General features: G+C 46.0%; 1 protein-coding gene across 1 annotated transcript in view; it reads left to right on the top strand.

Annotated features, from left to right (window-relative positions):
- The window catches only part of LOC144767649 (B-cell receptor CD22-like), a 242,245-nt gene that overhangs the window by 216,826 nt on the left and 9,698 nt on the right, over window positions 1-15,721 (top strand). The window contains exon 10 of the mRNA XM_078651048.1: window positions 6,045-6,126. Within this exon, the coding sequence (XP_078507174.1) occupies window positions 6,045-6,126 (82 nt within the window). The remainder of the gene's footprint in view (window positions 1-6,044; window positions 6,127-15,721) is intronic.

Here is a 15,721-nt window from a genome sequence, read left to right as displayed (position 1 = left end):
TTCAGTGCCCTGGCCCGGGCGAAAGCCTGTCTGTGATGATTTAAGTAATTCGTTGGATTCAAGATACTTAGAGAGCTGAGAGTTGATAAATTTTTCTGTGATCTTGCTGGTGCATGGAAGGAGGGAGATCGGTCTAAAGTTGGAAAGGTTGAGGGGGTCTAGGTTAGGTTTTTTCAGTAAGGCCCTCACCTTCGCCTTTTTCCAGCTGGGGGGAACCAATCCGTTGGTCAGCGAGGCATTGATCACATCTGCCCATGGTTCAAGAATAGTAGGTGCAACCAGCTTTAAGATTCTGACTGGGGCGGGGTCCGAAGGTGAGCCACTTTTAAGTGATTGGAGGATAGGGGACAGAGTATCAGGACTTATCGGGGTAAATGAATCAAATCCCGTGTTGAGATCGTTGCCCTGCGGTACCAATGGCAATGTCTGGTCAGTCGGGGGAAGGGGTGGGAGTGACTGTAAAATATTTAAGATCTTTTGGTCAAAAAACATGGCCAGTTCATCACAATGGTTGTTTGATGGATCGATAGAGCCGGTGGGTTCTGGTGTTTTGAGAAGTTGTTTAACGATTAGGAAAGTCTCCCTAGATGAGCATGATGCCGAGCTGATTTTCTCTTGGAAAAAAGCGGTTTGGGCATTTTTCAGGGCTTTTTTATACGTAAGAATGGACAATCTGTAGTCCTTCTTGCGGCTAGGGTCGAAGTCTTTCCTCCATTCTCTTTCGGCTTTTTTGCAGAGTTTCTTTAGCTGGCGGGTCTCTTGTGAGAACCAAGGAGCGGATGTTTTTTTATGGGAGGTAGGATGAGATTTTTTGGGGAGAGTCATGTTAAGGGAGTTTTCAATCCAGGAGGAAAACTTCCTATCTGCTTTGATAGGATCTGTTTCCAGGGGAGGTTTGTGGGATTCCAAAACCTGCTTCCAATTCTCAGTATCTAACTTGGCCCATGGACGCGTGAGTTTATCTGAGGGTCTATTAGGCGGAAGGATATGGGGTATTTCCCACCTAAAAGGGATGAGTAAGTGGTCCGACCATGGCAACGGGATCGGGGCCTTAGTTTTAAAATTGCTCATGTTACTTATGATGGGGTCAAGTAGATGTCCGAGCCTGTGCGTGGGCTCATTGCTCTGTAGGTGGAGCTGAAGGGTAGCTAGGTCTGCAAGCAATTCTGAGGCGGTGTTATCCTCGCTGATGTCAAAATGAATATTAAGGTCCCCTAGGACTATCATGTTGGGCGAGGTGCTGGACAGTATAGTTGAAAATTCCACCAGGGAACTACAGAATTGACCCAGTGACCCTGGTGGGCGGTAGATGAGGAGTCCTGAGAGGGATTTACATGGGGATAGTTGGATGTTAAAGTGTACATTTTCACAGTTTGATAGGGGACTGTCGTGAAAACGACATGTGAATCGGTCCCTGTAGATGATAGCAATCCCTCCTCCCTTTCCCTTTGCTCGGTCTAAATGTTGCAGGAGGTAACCCTGAGGTAACGCCCGTACAATGTCATGGTCCGAGTCTGGTGTGAGCCATGTCTCTGTAAGAAACAGGATCTCCAAATTCTCCTCTTCTAGTAACATATATATTTCCTGGGAGTGTTTGGGTAGAGATCTACAATTTAGTAGAGCCATATTAATAATTGTCGGGGGAAGTTGGTTCTTAAATGTAGGAGAAAGTTTAAATGGGCAATATAGACATTTGTTGCAGCGGTCCTCACCTTTAAGGGAGTTGGCGCAGGGGGCCTGTAAAGGCTGGTTCAACTGTAGCAGAGAGTCCCTAGAGTACGATAGCCTGGATTGAGGGGAAAGGTCCAGAGTGCCTGGCCCTAGGCACGGTCTGGCGCGGACGGGCGCAGACGGGCTTGCCTTAAGCGCGCCTTCGGCGCGCAAACGGCGCTCCCGCTGCGCTCGTCCGATGCGCTTCCTCCAGTGGCACATTTTATGTTGAGGGAGAGGAAGAGGCGGGGGGCGTGGCCAAAAAAGGGGGCGTGGCCTCGGTGCACGCCGTCAATGGCGTCAGCCAGAGGGCGTTGTCGGTGTTTGGGAGGCGCTGCTCGCTTTCAGCAGGGTCCCAGATCGTGAGCAAAGGACTTTGTCAAGGTAGGATCGTATTTTTAAAAACACAGTAAAGTAACACTCAAATGGTTTAAAAGTTAATACAGGCAACACAAATGCAGCTCCCGGCTTTCCGCCTCAGGAGTAGTGAATCATCCATTCGGCTACTTCTTTCATGCCTTCGTGAAGATTGGTTTTGGCGGTGTTGGGGTCTTTGGTGAGGGAAAGGATTAGCTGGGTGTCGTCGGCGTAAGAGATGATGTTGAGGTTGTGTTGACGCGCGATAGAGGCGAGAGGGCTCATGTAGACGTTGAAGAGGGTGGGACTGAGTGAGGATCCTTGAGGTAAGCCGCAGATGACTTCGGTGGCCTCTGAGTAGAATGGGGGAAGTCGGACTCTCTGAGTTCTCCCAGCTAGGAACGAGATGATCCAGTCCAAGGCTTTTCCTTGTATGCCGATGTTGCTGAGGCGTTGTATAAGGGTGCTGTGGCAGACTGTGTCGAAAGCGGCGGAGAGGTCGAATAGGATGAGGGCCACTGTTTCTCCGTTGTCCAGGAGTGCTCGGATGTCGTCGGTCGCTGCAATGAGGGCGGTTTCGGTGCTGTGTTTGGCTCGAAATCGGGATTGAGATGGATCAAGGGAGTTGTTGGATTCAAGGAAGGCGGTGACCTGGCTGTTGACGGCTTTCTCGATGACTTTGGCCGGGAAAGGGAGGAGGGATATGGGTCGGTAGTTTTTCAGTTCTGAGGGGTCTGCTGTGGGTTTTTTCAGAAGGGCGCTGAGTTCGGCGTGTTTCCAGATTTCTGGGAAGGTGGCAGAGTTGAAAGAGCAGTTGATGACATCGCAGAGTTGGGGTGCGATGATGGAGTCAGCTTTGTTGAAGATGTGGTGGGGACAGGGGTCAGAAGGCGAGCCAGAGTGGATTGAGTTCATGAGGCGAATGGTGTCTTCAGTGGTGATTGGGTTCCAGGCACTGAGGTTGTAAGTGGGAGGAGTGGGATCTGAAGGGGGTGGGAGTATTCTTGAAGCTGTTGTGGATGTCGGCAATTTTGTTGTAGAAGAAGGCGGATAGCGCATCGCCGAGGTCTTGGGAGGGAGTGATGTCGTTGGATGCTGCGGTGGGGTTAGTGAATTCTTTGACGATATTGAAGAGTTCCTTGCTGTTATGAGAATTGTTGTCGAGACGGTCCTTGAATGCTGATTTCTTGGCGGATCGAATCAGTTGGTGGTGTTTGCGGGTGGCTGTCTTGAGGGAGGCCATGTTGTCTGAGGTTGGGTTTTTTCTCCAATTCTTCTCCATGGTGCGGCATAGCTTCTTGGATTTTTTAAGTTCATCATTGAACCAGGGAGCCTTTTTGTTGGCTGATTTCAACTGGTGCTTTTTCAGGGGGGCTAATTCGTCCGCACTGTGGATAATCCATTGCCTGAGGTTGGTGGCCGCTTGGTCTGGGTCCATTGAGAGGGTGGGAGGGTTTTGGTTGAGTGATGTGAGGAGTTGGTCGGTGGTGATTTTGTTCCAGTTTCTCCTGGGAATGGGTTGTGGGCGGTTGTGGGTCAGGGTGGTTTTGTAGCTGAAGTGAACACAGCTGTGATCCGTCCAGTAGAGAGCTGTAGTGCGATCGAAGGAGATGTGCTTGCTGGAGGTGAAGATGGGGTCGAGCGTGTGTCCGGCTGTGTGAGTGGGGGTGTCAACAAGTTGTTTGAGTCCGAGATTGGCCAGGTTGTCCAGAAGGGTGGTGGTGTTGCTGTCGAGTATGTTTTCAAAGTGGTAGTTGAGGTCTCCTAGAAGAATGTAGTTCTCGGAGGCGAGGGCGTGCGGGCTGACGAAGTCTGTGATGTCGTCGCTGAATTGAGTGTGGGTGCCTGGAGGCCTGTAAATGAGGGTGCCTCTAAGGGTGGTCCTGGGGTCGGCGTGGATCTGGAAGTGGAGGTGTTCGGCGGTTGCAAGATTGTCGTCGGAGCTGGTTGTGATTTTGATGGTGTTTCTGTGGACGATGGCGATGCCTCCTCCAGTTTGATTGGAGCGGTCTTTTCGAATAATCTTGTAAGCGTCCGGTATGGCTATGGCGATGTCGGGAGCAGAAGATGCGTTCATCCATGTTTCAGTAAGGAAGGCGATGTCAGGTGACGCAGTGTCGATTAGGTCCCAGAGTTCTGTTGCATGTCTGTGGACCGAGCGGGTGTTCAGTAGGATGCATTTCAGGCGGTTGGGTTCGGAGATGTGTGTGGAGGAAGTGGGTTTGGTGAGGGTCCTGAAGCAGTTGAACTTGCAGGAGAGGCAGGCGAATGGGCCGAGGGTACGTCCTGGGGTGGCTTCGCAGCATAGTGGGGTGCGTCCGGGGTTAAGGGCGAGGAGAGTAGCGGCATCATAAGTGGTTTTAGTGGCTTGGGAGTGGCGGGGACCAGGGGGACAGGCGCTGGGCGCGGTCCAGGCGCGGACGGGCATAGACGGGCTTACCTTTGGCTCATCTTCGGCGTGGCCGCAGCGCGTGGACGCTGCGCGGGAGGGCATCTGTCTTAAGTGGATGGAGGAGAGGGGAGGGGCGAGGGCGGGGCAGCTGGGAGGCGGGATCGTGGTGGGGAACTGGGCTCGGGGTTAAACAACAAACAACAAAATGGCTGCGAGCCAACAAGTCTACCACGAACAGATTAGGGCACAACCTGAGTTAGGCTAGGGAAAAGGGCAATGGCGCCAGTACAATTAGCCCAAAATCAATGACACAGTTTAAAGGCAGACAACACAGTTGATTGGTAACCTAATGTGCACTGTGGCAGTATAGCGCTCTGAAGTGATCCAAACTCCTGTGTAGCGCTACGGAAAATAAACAGCACTCTAGCACACAAGAAAATGTCAGTAGTGCGAGCAGAGCGCTACTTCAATCGATCAGGTATGCATAGAGTTAAGCAGCTGAAGTGCGAGCAGAGCGGGACCCAAATTCTATAATAACAAATCAGCGGTAATGCGAGCAGCTGTAGCGTGAGCAGGGCGGGCACAGAATGAGTCTGCACTAATGCGGGCGGAGAGTTAAATCTGAATTTGGCAAGCAGCTGTAGCGTGAGCAGAGCGGGCGCAAAACGAATCTGGACTAATGCGGGCGGAGAGATAATAAATCTGAATTTGGCAAGCAGCTGTAGCGTGAGCAGAGCGGGCGCAAAATTAATCTGCACTAATGCGGGCGGAGAGATAATAAATCTGAATTCGGCCAGTAGCAGTCTGTAGAAATATCTTAACGATACCAGTTCTGGGTCGGGTCGGGGCATGGAGCACGTTGGGAGAGATCGCTTCTGGCAAGTGCAGGACGGTCACTCAGTATTAGTCTTTGAAAAGATGCCAGTAGAGAAATAAAAAGGTGCTTTAATTGCCATTTTTAAATAGGGCATAATTGTCTTCAGCCATTACCTCTATGAAGAGACAGAGCACAAAGTCCAACCTGACCTACTGTTGACATGAAATAGTTAAGCTGATGTCTTTTCATTATTAAAATAAGCTCAAAATTTTCAAAGACAGGCTGCAGATTCAATAAAGACACATTGACAGCACTGTCCCTCTTAAACTTAGTTGTCGGATCATTTTCAGTTTGATGCAGGCTAAATTAGCTTATCACCCTATTTATCACTTGTAGCAACCACGGCCAGTGCAGATTAGAATTGTGGGGCGGTGGGACCAGGGGGGGAGGGGAGATTTTGACAGACAGCGGAGATGAAAAATTAATTATTTATTTACTTTTCCTTCGTGGTTGTCTGTCGAATCCCCTCCCCAACCCGGCCCACCACTCTTACCTCCACTGGCCGCTGCTGACTTGCAGAGCCTTTCATGGTTATCCAATGGTGTCATACAAGTTATGATCGCAAGCAGGCTTAGGTTTGCATTTTGTAAATTTTCACAGTTGTTTTAACAGGGCAAACCAGCTCACATGTACGCAAAAATGCGATGGATGCTTCATGGCGGAAACAGCTCAGCCCTGAAACTGTTTTTGCATGTTTCTCTATTGAAGGGATCCAGAGCTCATTGATCCTAAATGCAGTGATGTAGAAGAAGGTTACAGCCAGCCGCCAGGAAGACAACAGGAACAGCAGGTAAGGACCATTGCTTAGAGTGCACAATGGTTGTACATCTCTCTTCACTGGGGATCTCTAACAGCAGACATTTTGACTAACAGGGTACCTGAGTTGTGAAATGGACAGCGGCAGCAAATTCACCTATGCCGCATATATGTACATTCAGGAGCACATTCTGTGATCTTCATTAGCATGTAGACAGCTTCAATAATACAAGTTAGGGTTTTCTACACACATGGGCATCACTTTAATTGGCTGCAAGTTAAGGTTTGTCTCATCATGATTTGCAGTTTATGACTCACCCCACTTGCTCATAAAAGAGAACTATACCCGCATCAGCTCCCTGGAACAATAATATAACAGGACGACTGCCAGTACATAGCCGCTAAGTTCAATTGGTCGAAAGTATGAGGTTCTTGTAGCAGGCATGCAATGACAAACAGAAGAAGAGCTATATTACCATATTGCAGTGGCGACTGGTGGAATTTGAAAGTTATGTAGTGTAATGCCAGTTAACGAATGTTGGCGCGCAAGCAAGTGTAACAAACAAGGTTGATGTTTCCCTTGAGGATCGGGGGGAGTACTCCACCCCCCCCAAGAAAATGGTTGAAAATTTGTGAATAAAGGTGCATTTTCTAGTAGAATTTCAGTAATAATTTGACCCAAAACACAGGGGTGCATCGCCTGATGCAGCGATCTATACTGCTTCCCCTCATTAACAACACATTCTTACAGATGGTTGAGGATAGCTCAGGTCCTATTTCAAAGGTGGTGACCAAAATGTAGATTACACTAACAAAGAGATGTTCTTTCAGTTAGAGAGACACTCAGACCAATGAACTTAGTGTATGTGTAAGGAAAGAGAATGTTTTGCAAGATCACTGCTAGATCTGGGATTTCTGGTTGGCAGAAGTATGCACCCTGTCCAAGTAGGAACCGCTAGTTGGGGTGAGCTAGATACACACTAAAGGATGACCTGTGCTCACCTTCTAGTAGCTTGGCACAGAGTCGCCAGGCTTATCTTTAAGAGGCAATGTGTAAAGTATTTGTGCAATGCACTCACACAGTAATACGATGAAAACACCACCTAAATATTGCACACAGCTTTAGAAAAATAGATAATAATTTTTGGAGTAAAACAAAACCAAAATGACAAACATCCAAAAATCAGAATTTTTAAAAAATAAATCAAAATATAGTGCTCAGAGTCAAATAGCACTTAAGGGTTACTTAAGGTCGGCCTGGACCTGGGTATATACAAAGTTCAGGCTTACCAAAATGAAGGGCATGCCGGCTTTAGGACTCATGAGGGTCCTGCTAAAAAAGTACCTTGGATGGAGGAGGCGTCGACTTAAAAAAACTCGATGTTTCAGTTCTGATCCTCTCAGTCAATGAGACTTCATTGACTAACTCTTTTACGATGCAGGAGATGCACTGTCATTGAGCCGCGCAGTCTATCGTCATTGAGCCATGCAGTCTGTTGAAGTGATGTTGTCGATCAGCTACTGCTTTGCGTTGATTCCAATTGGCACAAAGCTGTCAATGCGTTGGGATTGATGGATCAGCAAAAGCTCTCTTTCAAGGGCCCAGGGCTGGATTGGCACTTCTTGGCACGGCATGACTCACAGATGGCAGAGTTCAGGTGCTGTTGCAGAATTTTAGGAAGACTTTAATGTCCCCTTAAAACTCTACAAAGGTTTGAAGTGTGCTGCACAGTGCAGCAAACATAATGTAAGAAAAGATAGGGGAAATAATAACATTTGTTGTTGTTAGAGCGTGTGTCAAGGTGCTGTTATCTTTTGGTGCCAACCCCTGACTACCAATTATAGTAGATACGACTACATAAAAAACCATAGGTAGTAGCGTGGGACCACACATGTACCACCCATGACATTCCATTTTGAATTAAAGTAACGCATTGAGCTGTTTACATTACTTTTAAGGCTACTTTCCAGAACAAAAAATATTTTGTGCTGACAGGTAAGTACTTTAACCACACTTTGTGCGGCTTTGTATCACGTCAGAATAGGGGGCAAGCCAGGAAGCCCTTGGAGTCACCCTAGATTCAATTGAGATGGGTCCAGTCCTTTTCCTCAGCAGGGCAAAAGGAAGCAAGTAGCAGGCAACAGGCAGCACATCAGAGTACAAAAGCAGCTCTTCCAGGTCAGCAGTCCCACACAGCGCCAGTTCTTTTTACATCACAGCAGTCCTTCTTCTTAGCAGAGTTCTTCATTGGTCCTGAAGTGTACTGTCTTGGAAGGGTCAGAGGCCCAGTACTTCTATCCAAAAATTTCAAAGAGTGGTCCTGGAAGTGCACAAGTATTCTTTCAACCCAGCAACCCAGTCCTGTCTGCCAGGCCATCTGTGGCAGGAAATCAGTCCTCTGTGTGAGATCAGGCTCATACCAATTGCAGTGTGTCAGAGCCTTCCTGCCCGGGAAGGTTATTCTTCTTTCGATGGGGAGGCACTGGAGATTGCAGAGGTGTTGCTTGACGTGGTTGTGCCGGGGGATTGTAGAGTTAGTCTGGCTGCTGTGTGCTGGATGGTCTGGAGCTTGCAGGGCAGTTTTATGTTGATTCCGGCATAGAGGCCATTGCCGTAGTCCAGTCTGACAATACAGAGTACCACCACCATCGACAACACAACCACCCCCATGAACATTTCAACTTCAAGCTCAGATGACAAGACAACCATCACAGTCACCCATGCATACCAACCCCCAAGCCCACGCTCTAGTTTCTGCAACACCATTACAGACTTCATTGTGCCCCTAGCCTTAGACTCCGAGGACTACATCTTCCTCTGGGACCTAAATTTCCACATCGACGACACCAACAACAAAAACACTGCACACCTCCTCAACAGAATGAGCAGCCTCAGATTGTCCAAGATCATCCATGACCCTACACACACCGCACAACACATGCTGGACCCAATTTTCACCTCCAACAACTGCAGCAAATATAGCCATGTCAAAGAACTCACATGGACTGATCACTCCATCGAACTTCAGCAGCTCTAGCGTCTGCGCCCAACCGTAGGTGGAACAAAATTTCAGAGCAGCTGGGCGAACACCCTCAAAACCTCCAACCTTGCTACCGCCACCAACCTCAAACAGGGAGTGAAAAACATCAACGCCTGAATCACCAATTACGTAGACAGAATAGTCCCCATCAAAAGCAACATCCAGAGAAAATCCTCCTAAAAGGCCAGCTGGTAGACCCAAGAACTCAGAACAGTGAAACGAGACAGCAAACAGTTGGAGAGGAGAGATGCCGCACAAGCAAGGACAACTATGACAGGGCGGCATTCAAGACCTCTCTCAACACCTACCACCACCTGCTGAAGGCAACAAAGAAGACAGCCATTGCCGCACACATCAAAACCAGTGCCAACAACACAAAATAACTTTTTAACATTATTATTATTTTTTTTTTAATTTTTTTTTTGTCCTCATAACCTCCATGTAGACGAAGTGCCAAAAAGGGTTAGTGGAAAATAGCTGTCTCAGTGTAACCAAACAACTGGAAGGGATACCATTCTTATGGGGGCCGCCTGTCCCTCAGCTCTCCACCGTATTCCAAAGAGGCACAAAGTCGTTAATACGCCAACATATGGCGAACCTTGGAGTAGTTTTGACAGCCAGAAAGGGGGCCGGGCATGAGCCGGATATCGGCTGTTCCATGGGTACAAATTATTAAAAGCACCCTAGGAAATCAATCATTGGACTCGGGGGAAAAAATAAAAAATAAAAACCCGAGTAAATCACTGAAGCCATGAGAATAAATACCAAAAAGCTCTTTTACTGTGATTACCAGATCTGGCCAGGTCAGTAAGTGAAGTCTGCAATACTGAGTTTTGCCAATCCCTAAAAGAGGGAGGAAGAGGGTCCTTCCATTTCCTGCAGATCTCTCTTCTTGCAAGCAGGACGGAGTAAAAAATTAAACACCTGAGTGGGTATTGTACACCATCTAAGATTCCAAATATTATTAGAGACAGGTCCATTATCACAGGTCTTCCTAGAGATTCTGTAAGGGAATTGCTAATATCCTGCCAGAATGTAGTTAAAGCAGGACATTCAAAAAACATATGCGTATCCGAGGCAGCAATCAGACCACATTTAGTACAAGACACTGACTGGCCAGCTGTAAATTTAGAAAGTCTTAGAGGGGAAGAATACGCCCTATGCAGGGAAAAAAAGGTGATTTCTCCGTAGCCAAGATGGCTTAACAATACTCCACAAAAGCTCGAAAGAGGACTTCCAAAGAGTTGGTAAATCAGAATCCATCATCACAGAACCCCATAAAGAGTCTGGCAAAACGAAGTCTCCTTCTGACTCCTCGAGAATAAAGTCATACCATTTAGATATTTCTTTCTTAGCTGGACCGCTGTTTAATAAGTCAGTAATCAATGGGCTGTGTCCTCCAAGCTTTAATTTATTCTTATTGGCAGAAGATACCTTATAAGCCGCCGTCCAACTGTGGATCTGTATATATTTGAAACTAGAGAAGTTAGAGCCAACCTTAGCTTGCAAATGTTCCCACGAAAGTAGATCTCCCTAATAGAAGAGGTCGCCCCAAACTTCCAAACCTGCCTCTCTCAGTGGGATTGCTAAGGTGTCATCCAGCCAGGCAGGATTTTCTGGCAGATCCCACAGAGGAGTTTTCTCACAGAAGTAATTTACTTTTATACCTTTCATGATTTCAGCCCATGTTCTAGCAAAACCTTGTAGAGTCTTCAGTTTAATTTTTTTTAAAAACTTAGGATTTCCAAACTTAAAAAGAAAACCAGAATGGCCGATTTTTTCCCCCTCCAACATAGCTGTATACATAAGACCCACCCCCAAGGCTACGGGACCCTTCAATAGCATTCGTGAGTGGGATAGTTGAAAGGCCCAAGCGTAACATTTTATATCCGGGGCTGCCAAACCACCCTTATCACGTCGCCGTCTTAGTTTTTTCCAGGCGATCTGTGGAAGATGGTTATTCCAGATAAAAGAAGAAATATTTGATTGCAATTTGGCTAGAGTTTTGGATCAAAATATAAGGGAATGGTATTAAACAAAAACGAAACCTTTGGGAGAATAGACATTTTGACAAGATTGACCCTACCTATTAATGACAAAGGGAGGTGTGACCAAGATTGGAGAAGCTTACGGCAATCTTTAAATACTGTGGCCAAATTAGCTTGGACTATTTTGTCGATATCTTTAACTATTGTCAAACCTAGGTGGGAAGAACATGGCGGCAGCTAGCTAGCTTGCCGCGGTGCTCCGCGCGGATCACCCTGTAAAGATCGCCTTCTGCTCATTATGAATACGTGACCGATTTCGATGATGCTAGTAATGATGCTAGTAACGTCTTGTCTGCATTTGAGCTCGTCATTTTGAACTCTTGACTTCAATTGCTGTGGCGGTTGCAGTACATTTACATCGTCCAAATCACATTGATGGTTGGTTTTTTCCTGGTCACTCGGCGGTGCGCAGGAGTCCTCTCTCTACCTCCATGGTGTTCCGATCTCGGCCCAGGCAGAACAGTCAGTGGCGGTGTAGACCGAGGCGGAGACGGAGGTGGTGACTGTTGCAGCCACGGAGGTAAAGGGTGTTGTGAGGGGGTTCAGGCGATTTCAGCCAATGCAGGCAAGTGGGGCTTCGATCTGCTAAACCCCGGAATCTATCATATTCAGAGGGTTTGTTTTGCTGAGAGGTTGGATTCTAAAAATGAAATAAAAAACAAAACTTACACTGGTTTTTCTCTCCATCGAGTGAGCGGCTGCTCACCCCTCCCGGAAAAACGCCCAGTATCATCAATTACTTTAACATCTAGCCCGAGGATCACCGTAGCAGCACTGGAGCTAAGGAAGGGCAAGAGAATGAGGAACTTATTCTCTCCTCGAAGTGCCTTAGATTTGGACACATGTTACGAAACTACATCCTCTAAGGAAGTACTACAAAATTCTGCTACCCTTGCTGCAGTGGAGGGGGTCTTTTGGCTATAATTTGGCCAGTAGAAGCCCTACAGATTTGTCGTTGCTAGAGTCTATTTCTACCACTCCTACTATACCTGACTCTTGTTTTGATACTCTTAATAGTAAGGGACATATACATACTTTTTCATGCAAGGGTACTTTAAATGTCACTGGTGCACCTAAAACTACAGCCAGCCCATTAAACACTGCGAAAGGAGAGCCTAAACGAGGTCGAGGTCGTGGACGCAGAAAGAGAATAGAACTAAAAAAAAGTGATGCTCCAGTAGGGGGGCTAGAAGTAGTGAAAGGTGTTAATATATTATCTAAAACGAAGTCATCCTCTTTTTTGAACACCGAATTCAAATCCAAAACCCCGATTGTGAAGAGTAAAACTAAGGCAAAGTCCAAGGATCCCAAAATATTACATCCAACAGGTTCAAAAATTACTCCTTCACTTCGTTCCTATTTTAAAGCCATTCCACAGATTTTACATCTATCTGAAGGTTTAGACGATCAAGACATGGCATCTACATCTGATAGTAACTCCTTATCTACCTGTCAACCTGCCACACTGGTGGATACCTTTGGGCGACAGATAGCGCTGAAAAAAGCCCAGCTGAAAATAGCCCAGCTCAAGTTTCAGAAATGGCTCAAATTACGGGTTTTGCGGTCAAGGCACAAGCATTTATAGAACCTGAATCAGAGCAGCAGCTCCTCCTGCTAGGACAATCTCAGCTCCGGCCTTCATCGCGGGAGCAAAGTTTACCTCAAGATCCTATTACCGTATTCCCTGAAGAGGTTGAAGAATTGGACTCTATCGAACTGGGAGGTGCATCTGGTGGCCCAGACGAAGATGATTCTGTTAATCCTGTTCAACTTGACACCAATTCAGTATCTTCCTCTTCTTTCCAAGCTCCATTGACAGCAGCCTCTGTTCTAGAAATGTTTTCAGCTCTTACGCTGGAGATAAGAAAGGGATTTGCTGAGTCATCCGCTAAACAACTAGAGTTCAAAAATTATTGTGAAACGCTCGATAACAAAATCGAAAGTCTCACTATAAGAACTGGTGTGTTAGAAGAGACTGTCGGCGCTCATTCGGTCCATCTGGACCAGGCGAAAGAGGACATTAAGAAACTTACTAAGGAAGATCTGGTCCTCAGTGAGAGGATGGAGTCCCTTGAGAATAATGCAAGAAGGGGGAACATTCGTATTTTGAATGTCCCAGAAGGGTCTGAAAGGTCAGATATTAAACAGTATATTGTTTCTCTATTGAAAGAAGCACTCTCTCTAGATTGCACTTCTACAGAATTGTCACTGGATATCCAGAGGGTACATAGAGATCCCTTTAAGCTGAATCCACAGAGATCTAAACCACGCAAAATTTTAGTCAACTTTCATACCTATGTACTAAAAGAGCGTATCCTAAACATGGCTTTAAAACAAAAGTCTCTGTCTGGAAAAGGCTTTACCTTTTTGATCAGATTGGACCTTTCCCGAATTACGCTTGAAAAGCAATGGGAATTTGGAAGGCGATAGAATGCCTTTAGAAATTTGGGCGCAACAGCCCAGCTAATGTTCCCGGCAGCTCTCAAAATAATGCACAACAACAAGATGTATAACATTAGGTCTGTGCAAGCAGCTGATGAGCTATTAATGGATCTGGGCAAAGGGGGCCGCAAGGTTTAACATTAGGTTCAATATTTAGGTTTAATATTGGACGCCATCCTTTTCAAAATCCTAGCTGCTCCTGTTATATAATCCCTCAAGTTTTCTGTTTGGGAGATCATAAGGTAGTTGTAAATATATAGATATATGTATTATGTACCCATCACATTATTTAAAAGCGTTATAGAGCCAACTAATTTTTTGTTTCAATTTTACCTACTTATTCGTTATTAGTCACTTGAATATTTAGTGATTAGGCTTTCTTGCCAAGGATCAACCGGTGGGGCACTATCTACTGGACATTGTTCCGGTTAGATAATGCTAGGGTTCTTCACGGGGGAGGGTCTCTCACCTTCTGGGTGGGAGCGTGTTTGGGTGGCAAAAATTTAAAAAAGTCCTCAATAACCTAGAAAAATTAAATAGAAGTTTTTGGAATGGTAATTGATATTTTACACTTGTTCGTTACATTATTATAAACATTTTCCTTTGGTATAGCACTAATCGCCGCGTCTTTTGGTTAGGAGATGAGTAATGTAGGTTTCCTTTCCTGGAACGTCAATGGCCTCCGCACCCAGTCCCGAGCCAGCAAGATTTTGCAATATTTAAAGGACTCGGATGCGCAGGTCATGGTGTTGCAGGAAACCCACCTTACACAATCTGAACTAGCGGCACTTATTAAGAAGAATAGATGGATTGATTTTTCTGTCTCTACCACCCAAACCTCTCATATAAGAGGTGTCGCCATCATCTTTAAAAGGGGAGTTAAAGCTAAATTAATATCACAGGGGGTAGATATTTCTGGTAGATGGGCCATAGCCTCGGTTCTTTTGGCTGGATTCTCAGTCACAATAGTTGGCTATTATGGTCCGAACCAAGACGACCCCTCTTCGTTGGAATCAATCTTCTTTCAGTTGCTTTCTATCTCTGGACCTATAATTTTAGCCGGCGACTTTAATATTGTCCTGGACCCCATCCTGGACAAGTCCCCGAATAATAGATCTATGGTCTTGTCTAAAACTAGATCTTTTTTACTAGAGGCTATGAGACTCCATGGGTTTGTGGATGTCTGGCGACTTAGGTCGGGAAATCAGCAGGGGGTTTCCTATAGGAATTTTAAATATCACCATAAGTCAAGGATTGACTATATATTGGTTACCCAAAGATTGGTTGATTCTGTCAAAACGATAGCATATATTCCATCGCATCTTTCAGACCACTCTGCGGTTAAATTGGTGTTAGGTCTCCGTAGTAAAAAACCCCCGACAATGTGGTCCTTTGATTGCTCTCTTCTCACCAATGAAGAAGATATCCTGTACCTTAAGTCAGAGACCGACAATTTCTTCTTGTCTAATAGTGGTACTGCCTCCAACAGAATTATTTGGGACTCGTTTAAGGCAATGTTGAGAGGGCTGATTGTCTCTAGGGTTGCCTTTCGGAAGAAAAGTTATAACGAATCGATCTCCTCTCTGGAATTAGAAATGACCCGTGTTCAACATGAGATTGACCTCAATAGTATAGCCTCGAGCTCTATTTTAGATCCTCTTCACAATCAGCTGGTCGCTTTAAAGGGAAGCTTGGCATCAATCTTAAACCTAAGGGTCCAACAGAGATGGGAGGCCAGTAAGCTGGCTCATTTTGAGTATAGTGAAGGTGCTGGCAAATTACTGGCTTGGAAGACCAAAGTAGATCAGGTCCGGAATAACATTGCGTCCATTAATGTAGGTAATATCAAGATCTCTTCAGATGATGAGATTAGGAAGGCATTTAGAGAATTTTTCCAGGAAATTTATCAAGAGGACAGAGTGGTATCAGCTGAATCTGCTAAAATTTGGCTGAATAAAATTACTCAGCCCTCTTTTTCTCCTGAACAATCCCAATATTTGGATAAGCCAATTACTGAGAGTGAGGTAACATCTGCCATTAAGAGATCTAAGAAGGGAAAGGCGTCGGGACCGGATGGCCTACCAGCTGAGTTATATAA

The sequence above is a fragment of the Lissotriton helveticus genome, chromosome 7, assembly GCF_964261635.1.
Source record: "Lissotriton helveticus chromosome 7, aLisHel1.1, whole genome shotgun sequence".
NCBI classification, from domain to species: domain Eukaryota; kingdom Metazoa; phylum Chordata; class Amphibia; order Caudata; family Salamandridae; genus Lissotriton; species Lissotriton helveticus.
The sequence above is the reverse complement of the archived record's forward strand: the minus strand, read 5'-3'. Positions and strand labels throughout refer to the sequence as shown.